The sequence below is a fragment of the Anguilla rostrata genome, chromosome 14, assembly GCF_018555375.3.
Source record: "Anguilla rostrata isolate EN2019 chromosome 14, ASM1855537v3, whole genome shotgun sequence".
NCBI lineage: Eukaryota > Metazoa > Chordata > Actinopteri > Anguilliformes > Anguillidae > Anguilla > Anguilla rostrata.
Genome location: NC_057946.1, coordinates 25,273,825 through 25,287,725, shown reverse-complemented (window position 1 = coordinate 25,287,725; position 13,901 = coordinate 25,273,825). Strand labels below are relative to the sequence as shown.

The window sequence follows — 13,901 nt, the reverse complement described above, 5'->3', positions numbered from 1 at the left end:
CCTAGAGAAGCTCAGCCCACATGTGCTATGTGGTGATTGGTGGACAGCTGTGTTCTGCAAATAAAACTGCACAAGGCCTGGCAGACATTTGTATGTGTGAGCATAAACACAGACACACACGTGTGTACTCTCACACACACACGCGCACACATACACACTCGTGCAAACACAGGAGCTCACCTTTGTTATTGTAGACATCTAAGTAGTTTGGTGCAGAGAAGATTGTGATTAATGAGGGGAAGCCAGTGGTCTGGCTCTTTCTGTACATGCGGTACCTGCTCAGAGAGAGAGAGAGAGAAAGAGAGAAAGAGAGGTGATACAAAGCATGGTGTAGTCCTAACATTATCGAGTAACTGAACTGTGCCGTAACACTTAGTCCCTGAGAGAGCTGCGAAACGACTGTTCACCCTAACACTTAGTCCCTGAGAGCAGAAATCATACTCACCCTGCGTCCTGGGCTTCATGTGCTCTTATTACTGATAGCAAGTTATTGTTCAGCAGGAAGTCGCATACTGCTGGGTAACTGCAGAGACAGAGAGAGAGAGAGAGAGACGGTGAGAGGGGGAGCTGGGTGGGACTGGGACAGCGGGTGGTCGCGGCGCGGCCTACCATGTAGAAAGCTACGCAGCAGTCACCCACACACAACTTTAATGCTGACGAGTGTCGCATGCCTTCTCCCTACCAAATCCTCCCACCTGAACTGTCCAGCACCACGAGAGTCACACACAATACCCAACAGACTCCAAACCTGTCTAACTGCACAGCACCGACCTGATCAGCACTGACACCTTACACAAACACACCTGTCTAACTGCACAGCACCGACCTGATCAGCACTGACACCTCACACACACACACACACTATACACACACACCTGTCTAACTGCACAGCACCGACCTGATCAGCACTGACACCTTACACACACACATACACACACACACACTATACACACACACACCTGTCTAACTGCACAGCACCGACCTGATCAGCACTGACACCTTACACACACATATACACACACACACACTATACACACACACACCTGTCTAACTGCACAGCACCGACCTGATTAACACTGACACCTTACACACACATATACACACACACACCTGTCTAACTGCACAGCACTGACCTGATCAGCACTGACACCTCACACAAACGCACGCACGCATGCACGCACCTGTCTAACAGCACAGCACTGGCCTACTCCTCACTGAAACCTCACACACACACACACACACACACACGCAACTCATCTGTAGAACACAACACAGATCTGCAGAGCACTGAAATTTCATCCATACACTCACTCTGTCTGCATACTGAACTGCATAGTAGAGACACACTCACTCATCTCTCTAACCGCACCACACTCGCCCATTCACCAGTCACACGCAGACCTAAACACCGACTTTCTTAGACTGACACGACTTTCCGGATGCAACATTTAAACCAGGCCGTGCGGAAGCGCTGTGTACGCTGGCTCTTGTTCCAACCACAGTGACAAGCTCTGTTTTATGAGCTGCTAATTGTTCTTAATTAGACACCATTACAGTCTATTAAAGGACAATTTACCCTCATAAAGCCATATTATGCCAGAAATAGCAATGTATGCCCTAAAAAATAAATGTCCCATATTCACAGCCCAGGAATTTCAATCTGTTAGACAAATTTACGCTTCCATTTACTGTGCTGTATGTGCTATACGACAAATAAAAATGTAATACCCATTTGTGTAAAATGAATGGAGTTTACTGACAACAAATGGAAACAAGACAGACCTGCACTCAGTCAAAGTAAGTTTAACCACACAATAATGGTAAAACTCAACAACCTTAATTGTACACAAAATTGGCTTCGACAAAAACTAGCATACACCAGTGGGCCCCCAGAACCGGGGTAGCTAAACACTGATCTAAGCAACAAGTGACTGCTATTCTGCTGATGTTGTCTAAGCAACAGTGACTGTTACTTTCCTGATGTCCACTAAGCAACAGTGGTTGTTATTTCCTGATGTCCGCTAAGCAACAGTGACTTACTTTAGTGATGTCCCCTAAGCAACAGTGACTTACTTCCCTGATGTCCCCTAAGCAACAGTGACTTACTTCCCTGATGTCCCCTAAGCAACAGTGACTTACTTTCCTGATGTCCCCTAAGCAACAGTGACTCTTAACTTTCCTGATGTTGTCTGAGCCACAGTGACTTACTTTCCTGATGTCGTCAAAGCAACAGTGACTTACTTTCCTGATGTCCCCTAAGCAACAGTGACTCTTAACTTTCCTGATGTTGTCTGAGCCACAGTGACTTACTTTCCTGATGTCGTCTAGGCAACAGTGACTCTTACTTTCCTGACGTCATCTAAGCAACAGTGACTTACTTTCCTGACGTCATCTAAGCAACAGTGACTTACTTTCCTGATGTCATCTAACCAACAGTGACTTACATTCCTGATGTCGTCTAAGCAAGTGACTTACTTTCCTGATGTCATCTAGGCAGCTGACTTCAGGTGACAGGCCGCCGTGGACGCACAGGAACTGCTGATTAAGGAGGGCGGCGAGGGGCAGGCAGTCGAACGCGTCCATACAGGCGTCATAAACGCGCTCGGAATACTTTATTTTACCTGCAGGGAGAACAGACAGCAATCAGCGCTCCCATTGGCCAACTCTCAGATCAGCTGAGTGAAGAACACAATCCCATTGGCCAGCTCTCAGATCAGCTGAGTGAAGAACACAATCCCACTGGCCAGCTCTCGGATCAGCTGAGTAAAGAACACTATCCCGTTGGCCAACTCTCAGATCAGCTGAGTAAAGAACACAATCCCATTGGCTAGCTCTCAGATCAGCTGAATCAGAACCAATCCATTGGCATTCGATCGATGATTGCAGCTCGAAGTAGAAGAACAACCCACTGACCATCACGTCCATCGTTGGCCAACTCTCAGATCAGCTGAGTAAAGAACACAATCCCATTGGCTAGCTCTCAGATCAGCTGAATCAAGAACACAATTCCATTGGCCAACTTTCAGATCAGCTGAGTAAAGAACACAATCCCATTGGCTAGCTCTCAGATCAACTGAGTCAAGAACCCAATCTCATTGGCCAACTCTCAGATCAGCTGAGTAAAGAACACAATCTCATTGGCCAACTCTCAGACATGCGGGGAAAAAACGTCTCTTGTTCGTGTTATTTGAGCGCCGCACATCGACTGTACAAGCAGTTCACTTCTGCAGACAGTGCAACCAGGGGTCTGGTCTTTGAGGGGTTAAGTGGGTGTGGTCGAGGGTACCCACCCCCTTCGAACCTCAGTACTGCTCCGTTAGTGAGTGCCAACTGATCTCTTAGCATGACTGCACTCCATAAACAGGCTATATATAAAAACATACACATGTTCCTCCACAGCAATCTCAGCTTCACTGTACAGAAATACCTTTGTAAAAACATACACAGCTGAAGATGCGGAACAGAAAATAAGTTTTAAAAAAAACACAAACAAAAAGTATATCCAACATCATCACCACTTTAAGAATGCGGACGTCCTCATGAAAAACAAATTTCTATTTTCAGAGGAAGAGGAAGCCTTGTATCTACAATCAGACCACTCTCAAACACAAGATTTCTATCTCACAGAACTTAATAGAAAATAAAGACCCCGGATTAACTCCCAACCACACAAGTTCACCTCCCTCCCTCCTCTCACACCCTCTCTCTCTTTCACCTCTCCTTCCTCTATCTCTCCACCTATCCAGAATCTCTCTCTCTACCTCTCCCTCCTCCTTTCTCTCTACACCCCCTCTCTTTCTCTCGACCTCTCCCTCCCCCCTTCCCCCCACCTCCCTCCCCCCTCTCTCCCCACCACTCCCTCCCTCCCCCTCTCTCTCGACCTCTCCCTCCCCCCTCTCTCTCTCTCTCTCTCTCTCTCCCTCCCCCCCTCTCTCTCTCTATCTCTCCCCCCTCCTCTCTCTCTCGAGTCTGTGTGTTGCAGACAGGAAGTCACAGTTTCACACTGGCAGCAGGAAGGGTGCTGGCTGTGATGGGCAGGCAGGCTGTGGGGTCTAACTGCCATCTCTCGCTGCTCTGAGAAGTGGGGCCTGGCTGATGACCGTTTGAGAAGGTGAACTTTAACCTTTGCCATGGTGATTCCAGAAGCGATGAGACTCCCAGGGTTGACTGCAATTATGTAATTCTATTCATTCCATCTACAAAATTAATTGGGTTATAAAGAACGCTTAATATCACACACACACACACACAGGGACTCACACACCTGTTTGAAGGTGAAGTACCTCTCACACACACACACACACACACACACAGGCACACACATGCACACAGGTACTCATACTCATGATTGAAGGTGAAGTACCTCTCCCTCTATCTCACACACACACACATAGACAGACACACACACACAGACACACACACACAGGTACTCACACTCCTGTTTGAAGGTGAAGTACCTCTCTCTCTCTCACACACACATACACACACACAGACATAGAGACACACATACACAGCAGTTTAAACTCCATCCCCCCCAGCTCCCCCAAGGATCACTCTGTTGAAGGTGAAGTACTCTCTTTTCTCTCTCTCCCCACACACACACACACATACACACACACAGACATAGAGACACACATACACAGGTACTCACGCTCCTGTTTGAAGGTGAAGTACCTCTCTATATCTCTCTCTCACACACACACAGACATACAGACACACCCACAGGTACTCACACTCCTGTTTGAAAGTGAAGTACCTCTCTCTTTCTCACACACCTCCACACACACACACACACGCGCAGACACCAACACACACAAAACCACCCCAGGTACTCACACTCCTGTTTGAAAGTGAAGTACCTCTCTCTTTCTTTCTCTCTCCCTCTCTCTCTCACACACACACGCAGACACACACGCACACACACACAGGTCCGCTCCTGTTGAAGTGAAGTACCTCTCTTCTCTCCCTCCACACACACCACAACCAGGTACTCACACCTACTCACTCCTGTTTGAAGGTGAAGTACTCTGTGAGGTGTCGGCACTCGTGGTTCCCCCTGAGCAGGAACAGTGTGGTGGGATGGTTGATCTTCAGGGTCCACAGATACAGAACACACTGTGGGAGAGAAGAGAGGAGAGGAGAGGGGGGAGAGCAGGAGGAGAGGGGAGGGGAGGGGAGGGGGGAGAGCAGGAGGAGAGGAGAGGAGAGGGGGGAGAGCAGGAGGAGAGCAGGAGGAGAGGAGAGGAGAGTCAGTGGGTGGGCTCAGACAACAGGGCCTGTATGCAGCCATGATGGCAGACTGCCTACAGCCTGATCCATCTGGACCACTGCTGCAGCCTGCTGTGGACGTCATGGATTCACACAGTAAAAATACAGTCATATGCAACGATCTGGGACAGGTGTCTCAAATTGGTTGTTTTTCCTCTCGACTAATCAAATTCATATTTTAAATCAAAATCAAACAATGACCATGAAGTAAAATTCACAACATCTGCATTTATTTCATGTGTTAAACAGACATTGAGCTGTACTACAACAAAACCATACTGTACAATGAGTCAAGTTTCCCCCGTTCCCCCTTATTTAAATGAGACAGTTGTGAATATTGCTCTGGATTAGAGTCTCTGCTAAATGCTCGTAATATATCAAGTTACATCGCTAGGCTCATACTGTGGCTCTTCGAGATGCTCTGCCAAACCTCTTTCAGACGCGGTGCGTCTGATAAGATTTCAGACTTCGGTTTCCCTTTGAGCAAGCGAAAAGCACGTTCGTCGGGATTTAAATCAGGCGACCGGCAGCAAACGCTGCAAACGTGTGACGTCCAACACCTCCACCCTTTTTCCCCGATAAGCCCCTCGGTTAAGCTGACTACGTTTTCGGGTCATCGTCTTGCTGCATGGCAAACTTCCATCCAATGGGTTGGGTGGGATTTCTCTGAATATTGGTGAACAACATGTTTCTGTACACTTCAGTTGTCTTGCTGTTGCTCCCATAGCTGGTTTCATCATCTGTAAGGACCACCGAACCCGTTCCAGATGCAGCCACACAGGCCCGAGCCATCACACCACAGCCTCCACCATGCTTGGCGTATTTAAGTAGTATGGCGAGGGTCCAGAGCAGTCTCTCTCTCTCTCCACACGTTCCCCTTTCCTTCACTCCGGCAAGGGTTTATCTCATCAGTCCGTAAGTCTTGTCTCCAAAACTCATCAGGTTCAAATTCCAGCCTCCTTTTCTCTTCTTAGTGCTGAAGAGAAGTTTACCTCCGGAAGTGAAGCCTCTGTAATTTGCCTCTCTCAGACTTCAGTGTTTCTCTCACCCTCGATGCATGGAGATCATTAGCAATTTCTTGAGCTGACACTTTTTTTACAATCATCCAGTCATCAGTTTCGGGTGTCTTTCACAGATTACTGGGGATTCCCCAAAACTCGGTTGGTTCTTCTTTATTTGTGATCAATATTTTTTTATTTATTGAGTAGTTCGATTCTTCTTTAGGACATCTCATACTGTTGACTTTGGAATACACAAACATCCTGCTATTTATCCTGTTTGATTTTTTTCCCTTTCGTCCTTACTGTAGCTTCATTGGTTGTCTTGCTCAGTTCTTAGGACCTCATCTGCAGTTTTCTTGTATCTTGTATCTGGAATAGGGGTCTAAACTCACCGAATGGCATTGTTGTAACAGTTCAATGTCTGTTAAAAAGGCATGAAACAAATGCAGATATTGTTACTTTTGCCTCATAATCATTGTTTGATTCGAAAATACTAATTTGATTAGTACAACCAATTTGACACAACTGCGCCAATACTTTTGCATTCAACTAAACATATTATAAAAACATAAAACTTTAAACTCATTCTCAAAAATCCCCAAGTGCTGCTTGGCCCTTCCCTGAATTAGCTGGCACAGCTGCTGCCTGTAGGGTGTGAACAGAGGGCAAAGTCCGGTTTAAATCTCTTGACTTTTCCGTAGATTTTGAAGACGGGAGAATCGAAGCTGCTTCCACCTCTGGGAGAGTTTAAACTGCTCAGCACCGCCCAGAGAAACTTCAGTAAAGCAGCGCTCTCCTCATTCTGTCTAATGGAGGGGGGGGGGGCGTTCTCTATCCAAATTCGCAGTCCTGCCTCGTTTCCAGAGAGCACGGCCGCTGTTTCGCGTTCTCACGCACACCGCCGTCTCCCGAAACCAGCGGAGAGGCGCGATCGGCTTCGCACAGGTTTGAGCGGCGTTCCTTAGCGTTGCTGTAGCGACCACAAGGCCACGCGGACAGCGGGGCGGACGGGGGGGGGGGAGCGGAGCGGAGCAGCACAGGATCGGCGTTAGCGTGCGAACGCGCCTTTAGAAGAGCGCTCAAAACGAAGGCGCCGAATCCGCCAGCCTAGCAGAAATAAACATACACCCTGACGCGAGGAAACCACCGACAGGGCTACCCACGGCCACGCTGCCCAATCAGCACAAATCCTCCAGCCCGATAGCGCCGATGTGCGCCGTTAGCATAACAGCCTGCCGGCTGTGGGTTTGCCGAGAGAAACTTTATCAGATTTCTGCTCTCAGCGCAGGAGGAGGCCTCGTGTTCGAGCAGTTGTCTGGAATGAGAACCCTGGATTAACTCCAAACCAAACAACCACACCTCCCCTCCATTATACCTTCTCTTCCTTCTCTCTCTCTCTCTCTCTCTCCCTCTCAACCAATTACCCCACTCCCCCTCACTCCCACTCTCTCTCTCTCTCTCTCTCTCTCTCACCACCAATTACCCCACTCCCCCTCACTCCCACACTCTCACCCCACTATCTAACTCCCCCTCTCCCTCTCTCCCTCACGCTCCACACTATCCTGCTCCCTCTCTCATTCCCCCCCCTGGAGTTCTCCGGAATCTTCTCTCCTGTCGGCAGGCCCGTCCTGCCGGGAGGCATGGGTGCGGTCCTTAAACAAGCTTCGCCCCGCAGGCTACAGCGGTGCATCACTCCGCCCAGAGACCGAGGCTTTCCGGGGGGGTTGAGCTGAGGTGAGGGGGTGCCCCGCCCTCCGGAGGGTTTAAATGGTAAGGCTCTGACATTTCGGCTGTAACTCGCCAGCCCCCCGTCTGAACTTCAGGACTTCTGAGGGGCCAGGGGTACCCCTGGTGGGGGCTCAGAGGGACGGGCCCGCTGTGGGACGGGGGGCCCTTCGACTTCAATCAGAAATGCTGGCGCAACTCTGGCAGGCAAAGGTACTGCGCCTCTGACATCACAGACCCCAGGGGAAAACACCCAGACACACACACAGGCTTCACACACACACACACACACAGACACGCACACACACAGACAGACACACACACAGGCTTCACACACACACACACACACACACACAGACACACAGACACGCACACACACAGACACAGACACAGGCTTCTCACACACACAGACACACAGACACACAGACATGCACACACACAGACACACACACAGGCTTCACACACACACAGACACACAGACATGCACACACACAGACACACACACAGGCTTCACACACACACAGACACACAGACATGCACACACACAGACACACACACAGGCTTCACACACACACAGATACACACAGACACACAGACACGCACACACACAGACACAGACACAGGCTTCACACACACACAGACACACAGACACACAGACTTCACACACACACACAGACCAGACACAGGCTTCACACACACACCACACACACAGACACACACACATGCTCACACACACACACACACACACACACACACACACACACACACACACACACACACACACACACATACACACACAGACAGACACGCACACACACGCGCGCGCGCTTCACACTCACCTCAATACTGAAGTATCCCCGGTCCACGTAATCTCCCAGGAACAGATAGCGCGTGTTGTTGGGGGACCCGCCCACCTCGAACAGCTTCATCAGGTCGAAGAACTGCCCGTGCACATCGCCGCACACTGGAGACGGGAGCGCTCGTCAGAACCAAACACACACACAAACCAAACACAGCGCCCGGCACCGCAGGAAAGCGCTCGTCTGTCTGCACGCTTAAAACACCCGCACTCACTCTGCACCTTCCCACAATGCCACCTCACCAGTCACTCTGGGTAGTGCGCTGCATGTACCACAATGAGTCATGTCACAGGGGTACTGTACATGTGATTGGAGCAGTATGAGTTATGTGACAGGGTACTGCCGCTGCTATTGGAGCAGAGCGGATCATGTGACAGGCGTACTGTACATGTGATTGGAGCAGATTGAGTCATGTGACAGGGGTGCTGTACATGTGTTTGGAGCAAAGCAAGTCATGTGACAGAGGTGCTGTACATGCGATTAGAGCAGTACGAGTCATGTGACATGGTGCTCCACCTGCTATTGGAGCAGAGCGGGTCATGTGACAGGGGTGCTGTACATGTGATTGGAGCAGAACAAGTCATGTGACGGGGTGCTGTAAATGCAGTTAGAGCAGTGAATCATGTGACATGGTACTATACCTGCTATTGGAGCAGCGCAAGACATGTGACAGGGAACTGTACCTGCTACTGGAGCAGAGCGGATCATGTGACATGGTGCTCTACCTGCCATTGGAGCAGAGAGGGTCATGTGACAGGGTACCGTACCTGTGATTGGTGCCTCCACCTCCAGCATGCACTTCTCCTGGCGCAGGATGTTGGCTCCGTCGTTGATGATGCGCATGGCGGCCTCCTCCTCCAGCCGGCCCTCCTTCACCAGGTGGCTCTTCAGCACCTCCACCTTGGGCTTCCCGTCCTCGTACAGCTCCTTCATGGAGAGGCGCGTGGTGGGGGGGTACGGCACCGCTGGGGGGGGGAGGGGTCAGACTGTTAGAACCACTAGCACCACAAGGACACATTGTGCTCACACACACATATGCACACGCATGCATGCAGGCAAGCACACACATGTGCACACACATATACATATGTATACACACACACACACAGTCCAAATTCTCCTAATGTTTACTGCAATTATCGTCCCTGAGCTAATCAATTCAAAGCCACGCCCACCCAGGAATGTGGGAGAGTCAAATCGTGATCACTGTGAGACAGGTGAGGTTGAGACAGAAATACACTTCCTTCGACACTCCAATGAATACACAGCAATTTGCAAGGACTTCTTTGAAAAAACAAAAACAATATTTACAAATCTTTCCACACTTTGTGACAAAGAAAAGCTCTACTGCATGAAGGACACACAGCCCCAGTAGCTGCCCCACTATACTGTATCTCATATGACATAAATATAACCGCAGGTACAGGCATATTTTATTTATGTTGCAAGCGTTACGTGTGCATTATGTGGCGTTTAGGATAATGCACTTCCATTGCTTTACAGGTTGTAGAGTTTAATGTTCTTTGTTACTATCGTTGTTCTGCTGTTCTGCTTTGTGAACACAGTACATGTCACGGCAATAAAGCACCCTGAAATTGGGCACTGAAAACCAGGGGAGGGATTCCACTGAGCGCTTTTCGAGATGAAAGGAGAGGGCGAAGCTCTCATGCAGAGAAGAGGGTGGCACAAGGGTGCGGGGGTGTGGGGGGTGCTGAACCAGTAGCGAAGAGGGAGAGCTGCAGCCGGAGCACCTGCGCAGGATGCAGATTTGCATCGGGGCTGCAGGGAAATCTGCATGAGCGGGTCAGATTTGCCTGACAAATGACCTGGAGAGCAGGCCGAGACAAGCCAGACTTACAGCCAATCACAGCATTACCCTGCACACCGTCACCACTGTATGAGGTCATACCAAATCTCAACATCGCTCTCCACTCTGTCACCACTGCATACGGTCATACCAAATCACATCATCACTCTCACTCTGTCACCACTGCATACGGTCATACCAAATCACATCATCACTCACCACAGTCACCACTGCATACGGTCATACCAAATCACAGCATCACTCTCACACTGTCACCACTGCATACGGTCATACCAAATCACAGCATCACTCTCACACTGTCACCACTGCATACGGTCATACCGAATCACAACATCACTCTCCACACCGCCACAACTGCATGAGGTCATACCAAATCTCAACATCACTATCACTGTTACCACTGCATACGGTCATACCAAATCACAACATCACTATCACTGTTACCACTGCATACGGTCATACCAAATCACATCATCACTCACCACAGTCACCCACGCATACGGTCATACTAAATCACAACACCACTCTCACCCTTTCACCACTGCACCACGACCCCCCAACGGCACTGAAAACCTACATGCCCTGAAATGGAGGGGCTATGAATAAAAAGTCCCGTCATTTCCACATGGTGAAACCACAATGTACGAAAGCAGGGAACCTGCATGTAAACCACACTGAATACAATGCATATTAAAACATTTTACCCACAGTTTATACTGCCTCACTGCATCTTGCATTTCAGTGCATCCAGTTATGTTGCTGCATTAGTACTGACTGCACCACATAAACACTCTGCGTTCCAGACTCTTGCCAGCTGACTGGCTTGGCGCTGCTGCTCGAAAGCTGGTCTCTCCCACAATGTCCAGGGCGCGCTGTAGAATGATAATGACTACTTGAAATGCATTTGCCATAATGCAGGCAACTGCCAGCGCGAGAAGAAAAATCACGAACTTCGAACCCTGCAGACATGACATTCATAAAGACAAAACTAAGCTGAATGGAATTTTTTTTTTTTTTAAATACTTGCGCGTTTAAAATGGCGCACATGCGTCAAAATCGTCGCGCCGCACAGCCCTGGACCAGGGGCAGCTCCCGAAAGCTGTAAAATCGAAAGTATCAAACGCAGAAGCGGTTCCCACGTCAGCGCCCGACGCCATTCAGAGCGAGGCAGTAAAATCCGGCCGGTTCAGTCAGCCGCGTCGCACGCCGGCGAGCCAGCCGTGGGGGGCCCCCATCCTGCTTTGGGCTACTGCCTGCTGTTCATTTCATAATGAGTTTTCCCCCACAGCGGAAATGCTAAATGCTAAATGGACTGCATTTATATAGCGCATTTTCCAGCAACAACCTCACAAAGTGCTTTACAATGAATGTCTCTCATTCACCCATTCACACACACACACCCTCTCAGTCACCCATTCTCACACACACACACACACACCCTCTCAGTCACCCATTCACACACACACACACCCACACACACCCTCTCAGCCACCCATTCTCACACACACACACACACACAAACGGTAATCATGGGAGCGATGGGGAGTTAGGTGTCTTGCATTCGCTGTGAACACTTCGACACGTTCAGTAGGCCCATTCACAACCTCTTCACAGCCGACGCATTCATAACCTTGCAGTTGCCAGACGACCGCACTACCTTGTGAGCTAACGCCGCCCCCGAGCCAGCCCCTGTCCTGGAGCAGAGGCCACATAAAGGAGACGTTTCTCAGACACACTGCCACTGTTACAGAGGCATGAAGCTCAGCTCACACCCTGCAGAGAATACCTCCCCCCCCACACACTGCCACTGTTACAGAGGCATGAAGCTCAGCTCACACCCTGCAGAGAATACCTCCCCCCCCACACACTGCCACTGTTACAGAGGCATGAAGCTCAGCTCACACCCTGCAGAGAATACCTCCCCCCCACACACCTGCCACTGTTACAGAGGCATGAAGCTCAGCTCACACCCTGCAGAGAATACCTCCCCCCCCTACACACTGCCACTGTTACAGAGGCATGAAGCTCAGCTCACACCCTGCAGAGAATACCTCCCCCACACACTGCCACTGTTACAGAGGCAGAAGCTCAGCTCACACCCTGCAGAGAATACCTCCCCCCCACACACTGCCACTGTTACAGAGGCAGAAGCTCAGCTCACACCCTGCAGAGAATACCTCCCCCCACACACTGCCACTGTTACAGAGGCAGAAGCTCAGCTCACACCCTGCAGAGAATACCTCCCCCCCCACCACTGCCACTGTTACAGAGGCATAAGCTCAGCTCACACCCTGCAGAGAATACTTCCCCCCCACACACACTCATGCACGCAAGCATGCACGCACACACGCACATATCCCTCTCTCTCTTTCACACACACACACGCACGTACCTCTCTCTCTCTTTCACACACACACATACACACACACGCACGTACCTCTCTCTCTCTTTCACACACATGCATGCACGCACGTACCTCTCTCTCTTTCTCTTTCACACACACACATACACACACACGCACACGTATGCACGCACGTACCTCTCTCTTTCTCACACACACACACACACACACACACAGGCACCTCTCTTTCTCTCTCTCTGTCACACTCTCACACACACACACACACACTTTCCAGAGTGTCATTATGCAGTTACAAGGAAATAGCCATAATCGCTGATCGCATTACTCACTCCAATTACCAATTATTAGCCTAGATCATTATCAGGAGGGGGGGGGGCATTTATGGCTGTCAATCACAGACTAAACACAAGGGTTCCACCCACCCACACACCCACGCAACAGAGCACAAAGAAGCATTTGGATATGCCTGCACGCGCGCACACACACACACACACACACACACACACACACCGGCGTGCAGGCACACGCTCACACAGTCGTGTGCATACACAGCACGCAGGCACACACACTCATGCATGAACCAATGCACCCTTCTGAAACCCTCTATGGACATCCTACCTAAACACTATCAGCACAGTAAAACAGGTGGACTTCAGTTAGAATTTCCCAGGGACATTAGTTGGCATTTCAGCGTTTAGAGTTCCGTCTCTGCATGGAAAAGCTTGCTAATGCCCAACTGAGACTACGCTACCAACAACTCCTTAAGATGGCCGTACGGCTCAAACTACCCGACACTCTATCCTGCACATGTTCGTCTCCTTGACGTATCGGTGCACACACTTAACGCCGTGCAACCC

The 13,901-nt window shown here is 49.9% G+C and overlaps 1 protein-coding gene and 1 long non-coding RNA gene across 2 annotated transcripts in view; both read right to left on the bottom strand.

Annotated features, from left to right (window-relative positions):
• LOC135239912 (serine/threonine-protein phosphatase 2B catalytic subunit gamma isoform-like) overlaps positions 1-13,901 on the bottom strand; it is a 37,354-nt gene that overhangs the window by 11,604 nt on the left and 11,849 nt on the right. Inside the window, exons 2-8 of the mRNA XM_064308915.1 lie at positions 9,622-9,819; positions 8,834-8,958; positions 5,004-5,115; positions 2,476-2,621; positions 749-756; positions 446-577; positions 181-275 (exon numbers count right to left, since the gene is read on the bottom strand). Coding sequence (XP_064164985.1) covers positions 181-275; positions 446-577; positions 749-756; positions 2,476-2,621; positions 5,004-5,115; positions 8,834-8,958; positions 9,622-9,819 — 816 coding nt within the window. The remainder of the gene's footprint in view (positions 1-180; positions 276-445; positions 578-748; positions 757-2,475; positions 2,622-5,003; positions 5,116-8,833; positions 8,959-9,621; positions 9,820-13,901) is intronic.
• On the bottom strand, positions 10,347-12,650 carry LOC135238810 (uncharacterized). The gene is made up of 2 exons (XR_010325212.1): positions 11,069-12,650; positions 10,347-10,972 (listed from the first exon to the last, which is right to left on the bottom strand). It is a non-coding gene; the product is annotated as an uncharacterized LOC135238810 (long non-coding RNA).